The sequence below is a fragment of the Sinocyclocheilus rhinocerous genome, unplaced genomic scaffold, assembly GCF_001515625.1.
Source record: "Sinocyclocheilus rhinocerous isolate Xijiao unplaced genomic scaffold, SAMN03320098_v1.1 scaffold611, whole genome shotgun sequence".
Lineage (NCBI taxonomy): Eukaryota > Metazoa > Chordata > Actinopteri > Cypriniformes > Cyprinidae > Sinocyclocheilus > Sinocyclocheilus rhinocerous.
In genome coordinates, this window is record NW_015623515.1 from 1,045,522 (window position 1) to 1,056,422 (window position 10,901).

Genomic DNA, 10,901 nt, shown 5'->3' on the forward strand with positions numbered 1-10,901 from the left:
CCTGATCCAGCTTTTCAGACTGATGAGCTTTGTAAAAATCGACGTGTTTCAGAAAGGCGGGGCATAGAGGAGAAACAATAATGTACAGTATGTGGAAAATAATGTGTTTTTTGAACCTTAAACAGCATAAACACATTTCATTACACCAAATACACAAAATAATGTTCTTTTTAGCAACATCATATGACCCCTTTAATAAAGGCAATATGCCAAAAATAAATCTAAAAAACTCAAATAAATATTACTATTTAAAATACTAGTTTTCTATTTTAATAGATTTTAAATTTATTCCTGTGATGCAAAGCTGACTTTTCAGCACCATTACTTCAGTCTTTAGTGTCACATGATCCTTCAGAAATCATTCTAATATGCTGATTTGATGCTCAAGAAACATTTATTGTTATTATAAACGTTGAAAACAGTTGTGCTGCTTAATATTTTTGTGGAAATACATTTTTTTTAGGACTCTTTGAGGAGTAGAAAGTTGAAAAGAGCAACGTTTACTTGAAATCGAAATCTTCTGTAACACTCTAACAGTCTTTACTGTCATTTTTGATCAGTTTGATGAGTCCTTGCTTAATAAGAGTGAATAAAAAAATCTTGCTGACCCCAGACTTTTGAAGGCTAGTGTACATCATTGGAAAATAGTAAACCTCATTCTGTGAAACGCTCATGAGATTCACAATCGCAGCTATCACGGTTAAGGTTACCACCTAGAAACGGCCGTGATCCCTAGAAAAGCAGAGTATCATTTCATTTACAATCACAGACAGCTCCAGTCGTGATGACTTACCCTGATGCAATGAGTGCCCGTGACTGTGCCATGGCGATTCTCTGCAGGGCGGGGCGGCTAAGGCCAGCCAGACTACTGCGAGGCGGCACTGGGGCGGCACAAGCGGCTGAAGCCGTCGACACGGGACCCAGAACACGAGCAGAGGGCGTGGGAGCGCAGGTGGTCGCTGTAGATATAAGGGCATTGGAGGGTGTAGGTGCAGTAGGGTTGGGCGCCGAGGTCGTGTGGGGTGTGGTGGAAGGCGGCGGGGGTGGCGGCACAGCAGGTGGAGGAGGACGGTTGGAGGATATCGACATGGCGGCAGTGGCTGAGCCCAGCAGGGAGAGGGAGTGTCCAAAGCCTCCGCTAGCACCCGAAGTCGAGTTCCTATGTGGCGAGAGGACTCGGGACAGGGATGGAGGGTGAGGCAGGGTAAGGGAGTACGAGTGTCCTCTTGATGGCGCTTTTGGGCTCGGCGGCTTGGGTAAGGGCGGGGGCTTCCGCCCGAGAGTTTGTGCCATGCTAGAGGTCTTGACGCCTAAGACTAGCATACACTGCTGGCAGGAACACGGTTGACCCAGTGAAGTAATAGCAGAAGCTGGGAGAGCTCCACTGGGATAGGCACTGCCATTCCCTCCGCTGACCCCCGAAACACCCACCCCCAGGAGTCCACCGCTTCCAGCGGACGACCACACGTGCGGTTTAGGCAGCGGGCCAGAGACAAGCGGGTAGGCCAGGTCTGAGCGCCTCTGGATGCGCCGGCGCCGCTGCGTCTGTCCGTTGATCTGTGTCATACTCTGCAGGTCTATAAGGTAGCAGAAGCCCAGTGGCGTTAAGTCCAGCCAAGGCTGCTGCCGGTCCCGAGCCGCCTGGATGGCGATGCTGACCTCGGTGTCGTACGGCGTCCATGAGCCCGAGTCGTTCTCCCATTCCCACACCCATCCCTGACCCGGAGCCGACCGCGGGTCGTAGAAGCTTCGCCGCACGGGTCTTAGCGTACCTGTAAGGAAGAGCAGAGATGAGTGATGAGTACAGTTTCTATTCCTGTCTTAATGTATTTCCTTGAAACAGGAATTTGGACATGAAGGTAAAAGGATTGGTTCAACTAAAAATTTTTATTCTGTCATCATCCAGGCACCCTCGTTTTGTATCAAACCCATAAGACTACTGTTCATCTTTGGAACACAAATGATCTATATCTATTTTATTATGAACTTACATTATAATTTGATGTTTATATTTTAATCTCTATGTATATCCATTGAGCAGTGTTTATACACAATGATTTTTGAAGCTATAAATAAAAACATTATTGTTGAAGTATACGTCACAATTAAATACTGTAATACTGTTTGTAATTATTTGTGAAATTGACTAGCAACTTCTGTGAAAATTGTTGCACCACCAAACTGTTTTCAGTGTATATGAATAGCCTAAATTAAATCTGTTCATAATATAAAGCATTTTTCTCTCTTTAGAAGACTTCGATTAAATTGATGAACTTGATTCATATGGATTCCTTTTACAATGTCTTCTTGTACTTTTAATGCATGAATATCTTGGCTGTGTGGGCAAAGATGATGACAAAATATTAAAAAGATATTTGTGTTCTGAAGATGAATGGAAGTATCACAACAACCCCCCCCCCCATGTGATGTATTATTAAATTGTATATGTGTGTACAAAATAAGTCACCTTTATTAATTGATCCACCTTGGAGAGCAAGAATGCAAACATTAGATGTATTTTAGTACTACACCAAAATTTCAGCAACCAAAAATATTCAGCCAAATATCCTCAATCAATCAATCAATCAATCAATCAATCAATCCATCCATACAAGGGGCTGTCAAATGATTAATCACATCCCAAATTAAAGTTTGTTTACATAATATATGTGTATTGTGTATATTTATTATGTGCATATAAATACATACATACATACATTTATACTTTTTACAAATAAATATACAAAGTACACACACATATATTATGTAAACACAAACTTTTATTTTGGATGCGATTAATCACTATTAATTGTTTGACAGCCCTAAAATAAATAAATAATTCTTGAAATCATTGACAAAAACAGTGCCGTTTAATTAAAGCTTCTCCGATGCATTTTGACTGTGTTAGTGTCTTTTTTTTTTTTTTTTGTGCACACATTGTAAAAAAGATACAAACTTGTAAACATGTCAGCCGTGTGGACATAGTTAATAGAGACTGAAAACGATGCTAGAATAGCAATTCATTACATGTAATATTTTAGGCTGTGATATCAAGCTTGTTGCAGAAGCTTGTGGCTCGTTGCAGAAGAACTTTACTACACCTGGTTTAATTTATCATCTAAGAACACAACACCCTGAACAGAGTTCAATTACCAAGTTACTCAAACCGAATTATCGAAACTTTATTTTCAGTTTTGGGTTTTCAGCCAAATGAGTCTTTAACAATGCCAGATGCAAAGATACGCATATTAAAATGTCAAGGATGTTACAACAGTTGAGCGACAGCTGTGACAATACACCGACAGCACAAGATAACTTTTGTTATGTCTTTCCAAAGCAAACCTCTAGAATATATTTCAGACATAATAAAAACAAATAAAGCCTTGTAATGTTTGTTCCAGATTCCAAAGTACAAGAGAACTGTGCTACAGTCCAATTAGTCTCAAAATTTGACAGTCCAACAACACAAAGGTTATCCATCCGACCCCCCTTCATGTCCTCGCTCAACTACCATTCATTTATCCATCTCCTCCTCCCTCGTGTTTTTGGAGCGATGGGCCGCTACCCTTCGCCGACCCTATTCTCTCCATTCCTCCATCTTCCCATGAAGTCTAGTCAGTCCTGCACAATGGCCTTTGTCAGCATGGGTGATGGAGACTCCCAAAATTATGACAGCCAACAATCCACCCCTTTGTTTCGGCTTCACGTTGCCCCTTGTTATAGGTTCAAATCATTCCTTCCTTCTCGCCAGCAGAGCACTCGTGTGCATTGGCAAAAATCATTAAGAGTTCATGGCAGAGCCAATTGAACTCTACACTGAATGACACATAAACAAGTGTGAATTACAAACATGAAGCTGAAAACTGATATCAGTGATCTGACTTGAGAAAAATGAAGAGGCTGTTGCTGAAATGAAGGTTTTGAGGCCCAGCCCAAACATTTTCATAGCACACTGAGCTTCCAAAACATCTGCAGAGCTGAGATTATTAGCGCATTTGATTGATCTCAGAGTAAAGGAACCATATTAATAAAATACAATGGATGTGCTAGAAGATGCATGATAAAATCAGGTAGGATATCGTTCCCTCTCACCGGTATCTTGCCGAAACTGGTGCATAGACTGCAGGTCAATGATGTACGGCGACAGACGCGAGTCGACCTGGCCCAGAACCACGCTGCCGGCGCCGCGAGGGTCGCTGCGGATCACCGCCTCGATGTGATGGGACACCGCCGGGCTGTAGGGTCGCCAGCGCCCGTGCTCGTTCAGCCATTCCCAGACGACCACGGCCGAGGCTAACAACATCTCATACCTACGCGAGGAAAAATGAAATCACGTCCACAATAATGACATCGCGTCTTGACTCAGTTCATTATTTTGCAGCGACTAATTCCCGTGTACGGCACAGGTGCGTTTATAAGCAAGCGATGCATCTGACCACAAAGGGAATGTTATGCAGCACGCTGTGGCAAGCCATTTTAGCATTTATTCCTCTAAACTAACTACTATATATTCTGTTTCTGGTGCATGTTTTTCAATCAGCAAACAAAAGATGACTGTTACACCTGTCATTTTCACTAATAACATGTAATTTCTTTCGTATTACTTTACGTATTACTACCTAGTACTAGTATCGTTGTCTATTGCAGCTTTACTAGTATGTAGTTATATTAGACACTGGTACCTAGTATCTATTTAAGCTGATAATAAGAAATATATTTCCACCTCACACCTTGCTTTTTACTGGTCATATGTATTGACTTTAATAGTAAGTTTAAAATGTTACAAGCAAGCATTGGAATACACTCTAATTTAGTGTGTAATAAGCAGGTGTTCATGTCTATTTAGCTTCCGGGAGAAAAGAAAAACCTGTAACAGGTCCTGGCAACAACTGGAATAAGAACCAATGAGTGAATAGTAAATGATTAATATATGATCCACAGATACCTGTAGAATTCAATAGCAAAAATATGCAATTTGTTACGAGCAGATGTTACTTTTCACTTTTAGAATATTGACCAATAACAAATGAAGTACTAGTAATAGTGAAAAAGAAACAGTTACGGTTGAAATAGGTACTTACTAATAATAAAATTAAGTATTAGTAATATAAAATAGACAGAGACGTTAAATGATAAAACAGCTTGCCACCGAATGTTGTTACATGCAAGCCATTTTAGTAAGGCATTTTCTTCCATTGCATCCTTAAAAATGACCACTTCGATACAGGAATCTGCAAAGAGGATCTTTAAATCTGTTCGCCATCATTAATATTCCCTCTCTTAAAATATATAAAATAGTAGCCTTTCATTTTGTGATGGGGGCTCAGTTACTTGTTTTATCTGTCAATTAAAACCTGTTCACAACTCATATTTTCTAACAGAACGTGCACGATGCAAGCACAGTGCAAAGCAAAAGGCCCGTTTTTTCCCAAATGCGACGAATTAAGACATGCAAGCACTCACCAATAAGAGATCGTTCGTGTTTACTCGTTTGCATTCAGATCGTTGAAGGAGGTAATTCCTTGGGCGAATCCATCTTAACTTGAGCAAAAAAGTATCCGTGCGATATAACAATAGTCCCAGATTTTTTTTCTCAGAGGAAAATGCTAATCGAATTATTGCATTATTTTGCTTTAAAACGCATAGTCGACGCAACGCGCAGTTAAAGATCTCCTTGACGACATGACTCGTTTACCTACTGCCATGTAAAGACATTTAAATCTTATTCTTATCCCAGTAAAGAATGTGCAGGATTCTTCGATTGTTTGCGTGCGTCTGCCTGTGGTCACGCCCATTGGGGGCTGAACTGACCAATGGCATGGCGATTTTGACGCCCACTGGCGTTTAACCGACCAATGGTCAGCGCAGGAGTGCAACTTCCGACTCAAGTATCTCCTCCCCAAATCTTCCCAAACGTACGTGCAGTCGATGTTTTTCTACAGATATAAAATCTGTAAATTTAGCGATTGTCATCGCATAAAATGAGATTAAAGTGAAATTTGTGTTAGTGTTTCGCGTTTTTACGAGTCCGCTATTGTGTTCTTGAAAGAAAAGGTAAGTGGAGATGCCGGGGATTGAACCCGGGACCTCATACATGCGAAGCATGCGCTCTACCACTGAGCTACATCCCCCTCAGTTTTTCACTATCGGAAATCGTGGCTATAAAGAAAGAACCTATTGCTATCTATATGTACTATATGGGTATGTATTACATGGTGGAGCTTGAGCTCCTCTGATGTAGCCTATGGGAAATTGAATTCATTCTTTTCATTTAATTACTAAAGAAATATTCCCAGGACTATGAGTGTGTGATTGTACTTTATAAGTTAAATGGCATAATTCAAGTATCATCTCAATTTATGACTTTAAAAAGCCGACATCGTCTTATTTTACACAATTAGCAAATATGCATTCTTTATCATCGTAATCTTGTCTAACCCCTGTTTAAAATGACCAAAAAATGATAAGAGATGTGGTTCATGGGTTGTAGCCTCAAAATGGCTGGTTGGATTCCCTAATGCTATATCAGGGCACATGTTACGTCCAGGTCACATTCATCACAATGGACATTTTAATGGCTTAATTTTCTTGAAACAAAATATGATTTCTCATGATTCGATATGCTCTACACGTGTTCTTGATGGGTTTTGTGAGATTCACACATTAGTGGTTACAGCGAGGTCATATTAAAACACAAAACAATTTTGACAATAACTGTATTGGCATGAAAACATATTTTTAATAGAAAGATATTTACATCTCACACAAATGTTAACAAGTTTCACAATGTATTTTCACACAGTCAGCATTTGCAGGGAAAAAAACAACAACAGGAAGTGGATAAAACTAACAACTTACAGAAAATGTTGTGGAACCGTTTTACTGGCTTTTAAAGTTAACCCTATAAAGCCTGCTGTTTCATATTTGAAGTGCAAATCTCCTCTAAATTATCAACATGACCAACATTAAGCTTAAGAACCTGTTGCACACAATCTACTATATGCCTTCTGTCATCTGATTGATAGTTTATAGATTCTTTAGCAAATAAAAGTCCTTTATTGTAAAAACACCCCCTTCAGGGTTGATACAGGTCTTTTTACTGTGAAATTTTTGAAATGTAAGAATAGTAATAGGCTATTTCAAGATGAACACTTACTGGACTAAATCAGCTTATGTTTTCTTGATTATCCACACATCATTTTTTAGAAAAATCATGTTAAAATGTGAATATCTAATATGATACAACAATCTTTCGAGGAATGTTTATTTGTACATATCTCAGTCATCATTATATTGCATTACATTATATGTTTTGCCCCCCGAAATAAAAATCTACAGAGGTTGGATAATAAAACTAAGCATTTAAATGCATCTTACTATGAGTGACAACTGACATCTACATGCATTTTATGTAAGTAGTCTTATATACTAAACATCTCATTGACTTACATTACACGCTATACTTTTTCCATATAAATATCAGCCAATGTTTGATGTATCAAATATGATACTCAACAACAACAAAAAAAACATACATGAAAACTTTTGTAAAAATGTGTTTGAAATAGCTTGTCTAAAGGTCCCAAAAATATTTACATAAAAAAAAATTCATATGGCAGGCTTTTAAAGGGTTGAACTGACTCATAGTTATAAAAAAAAATGTTTGTGCTGCCCACTGGGCCAAGCCACCTTATTTCCCGCCTATTAAATTCAAAAGCAATGTCTCCGTGCTTTTCACAAAGCAGTCAAGTCATTTCCATCTTTCTTCTCCTCAGACCAAATTGCACTACCTCTAAACGGCTTCAGATCTACAAGCAATTCCACTTTCTCTGCATTCTTCACTTCTTCACTTCTATCCTCCTCTCCTGCCGCTGCTGCTGCCTCCTCCTCGTCTTCCTCAGCTTGATCCTTCTCTTCTATCTTTTCCATCTGCATCTTTGCCCTCTCCCTCAGGTCAACGCTGGAATAGTCATCTGAAGAATCATGCCCGTCGTCGTCATGTTCCTGTTGCTCTCCCTCCTCTGTGTAACTGTCATTCTGTTTGTCCTGTCCTTCACCCTCCTCATCCTCTTCGTCATGACCTCCTATGTTCTCCTCGTCATCACGCTGTTGAGGCCAAATGCGGACACCGAGTCTGTTTTCCACAACCCCGACTCCTTGTCTCAATCGATCCCGTAGGCCACCAGGGGCGAAGACTATGCGCTGAACGGTGTACTGTCCATTTGTGTCCGCGTTAAGTTTTTTATAAAAGTACAAAAGAGCCAAAACAAGTATGATCCATATGAAGAGGAGGGCGATGACAGCTGGGGTATTGTCTCCATTATTACTCGTGTCTGGTGCCATGACTAAAGAGACAGGGACAATTAATGCAATAACTGAATCAAATGACACATTCATAAAATTCCAAATCATGCATTTAATTAAATATGTTTTAAAAAAGCCAAATAATACATTTATTCAAATTATACTTGACTTTAAATACAATATACAAGTAAAAACCAAATTTCTGGACTCAGTACACTGTAAAAATGCTTTTTTGAAGTTGAAAATAAAGATTATTGGAATAAGTTTTACAAGAAAATACTATTTAATTCTTTCTACTTCAATTTTTCAAATTTAATGAGTCACTTGCATTGCTTTGCAATTATTTCTGAAATTTACTAGCAATTTTTGAGTGAAAATTGTTTCTACACCAATTTTTTGCAGTGTACAAGAATACATAGCAATGCACAGTGTCTTCATCAGTGTTATTTTAGTATCAATATTAGGGATGCACCGATACCGATACTGGTATCGGTATCGGGCCCGATACTGGCCTCCTGTACTCGTACTCGTACTCGTTAAAATGCCCCGATACCAAACGCCGATACCACACAGCATGTATTAGAATGAGAAATGCTGCTCTGGCAACTAGTTGAAATAAAATAAGTATATTTCTTTTATATAATTAACTTTATTTAGAGTAACATTTATTTTATTTCAAGTAACATTGTTTAAAATGTTTTTAGTTTTATACTATAATAAGCCCGTTTTACTGGCTTTTAAAGTTAACCCTATAAAGCCTGCTGTTTCATATTTGAAGTGCAAATCTCCTCTAAATTATCAACATGACCAACATTAAGCTTAAGAACCTGTTGCACACAATCTACTATATGCCTTCTGTCATCTGATTGATAGTTTATAGATTCTTTAGCAAATAAAAGTCCTTTATTGTAAAAACACCCCCTTCAGGGTTGATACAGGTCTTTTTACTGTGAAATTTTTGAAACGTAAGAACAGTAATAGGCTATTTCAAGATGAACACTTACTGGACTAAATCAGCTTATGTTTTCTTGATTATCCATACATCATTTTTTAGAAAAATCATGTTAAAATGTGAATATCTAATATGATACAACAATCTTTCAAGGAATGTTTATTTGTACATATCTCAGTCATCATTATATTGCATTACATTATATGTTTTGCCCCCCCCAAATACAAATCTACAGAGGTTGGATAATAAAACTAAGCATTTAAATGCATCTTACTATGAGTGACAACTGACATTTACATGCATTTTATGTAAGTAGTCTTATATACTATTAGAAACATCTCATTGACTTACATTACACGCTATACTTTTTCCATATAAATATCAGCCAATGTTTGATGTATCAAATATGATACTCAACAACAACAAAAAAAACATACATGAAAACTTTTGTAAAAATGTGTTTGAAATAGCTTGTCTAAAGGTCCCAAAAATATTTACATAAAAAAAAATTCATATGGCAGGCTTTTAAAGGGTTGAACTGACTCATAGTTATAAAAAAAAATGTTTGTGCTGCCCACTGGGCCAAGCCACCTTATTTCCCGCCTATTAAATTCAAAAGCAATGTCTCCGTGCTTTTCACAAAGCAGTCAAGTCATTTCCATCTTTCTTCTCCTCAGACCAAATTGCACTACCTCTAAACGGCTTCAGATCTACAAGCAATTCCACTTTCTCTGCATTCTTCACTTCTTCACTTCTATCCTCCTCTCCTGCCGCTGCTGCTGCCTCCTCCTCGTCTTCCTCAGCTTGATCCTTCTCTTCTATCTTTTCCATCTGCATCTTTGCCCTCTCCCTCAGGTCAACGCTGGAATAGTCATCTGAAGAATCATGCCCGTCGTCGTCATGTTCCTGTTGCTCTCCCTCCTCTGTGTAACTGTCATTCTGTTTGTCCTGTCCTTCACCCTCCTCATCCTCTTCGTCATGACCTCCTATGTTCTCCTCGTCATCACGCTGTTGAGGCCAAATGCGGACACCGAGTCTGTTTTCCACAACCCCGACTCCTTGTCTCAATCGATCCCGTAGGCCACCAGGGGCGAAGACTATGCGCTGAACGGTGTACTGTCCATTTGTGTCCGCGTTAAGTTTTTTATAAAAGTACAAAAGAGCCAAAACAAGTATGATCCATATGAAGAGGAGGGCGATGACAGCTGGGGTATTGTCTCCATTATTACTCGTGTCTGGTGCCATGACTAAAGAGACAGGGACAATTAATGCAATAACTGAATCAAATGACACATTCATAAAATTCCAAATCATGCTATGATACTCGACAACAACAAAAAAAACACGCATGAAAACTTTTTAAAAAATGTGTTGAAATAGCTGGTCTAAAGGTCCAAAAATATTTACATAAAAAAAAATTCATATGGCAGGCTTTTAAAGGGTTGAACTGACTCATAGTTATAAAAAAAAAATTTTGTGCCGCCCAAAAAAAATATTTTAGAAAAGTTTTTATTTTTGTATTTTCCATTTTCATTTTCATTTGATTAAGTTTTAGCAAATTTGTTGCGTGTTTTTGTCATTTCATTTAGTTACTGATCCTTTTCAAAATTCATTTTTAGTTTTCATTATTTTAGTACATTGTTAA

General features: G+C 38.5%; 1 protein-coding gene and 1 non-coding gene across 2 annotated transcripts in view; both read right to left on the minus strand.

Annotated features, from left to right (window-relative positions):
* Positions 1–5,516, minus strand: part of LOC107711637 (E3 ubiquitin-protein ligase DTX4-like) — a 19,606-nt gene extending 14,090 nt beyond the window's left edge. The window contains exons 1-4 of the mRNA XM_016516676.1: positions 5,464–5,516; positions 4,093–4,310; positions 2,468–2,485; positions 794–1,772 (exon numbers count right to left, since the gene is read on the minus strand). Of these exons, the coding sequence (XP_016372162.1) occupies positions 794–1,772; positions 2,468–2,485; positions 4,093–4,303 (1,208 nt within the window). The 5' untranslated portion in view covers positions 4,304–4,310; positions 5,464–5,516. The remainder of the gene's footprint in view (positions 1–793; positions 1,773–2,467; positions 2,486–4,092; positions 4,311–5,463) is intronic.
* A 543-nt stretch (positions 5,517–6,059) lies between these two features.
* Positions 6,060–6,131, minus strand: trnaa-cgc (transfer RNA alanine (anticodon CGC)). The gene has a single exon. It is a non-coding gene; the product is annotated as a tRNA-Ala (tRNA).
* Between the last annotated feature and the right edge of the window lie 4,770 nt (positions 6,132–10,901).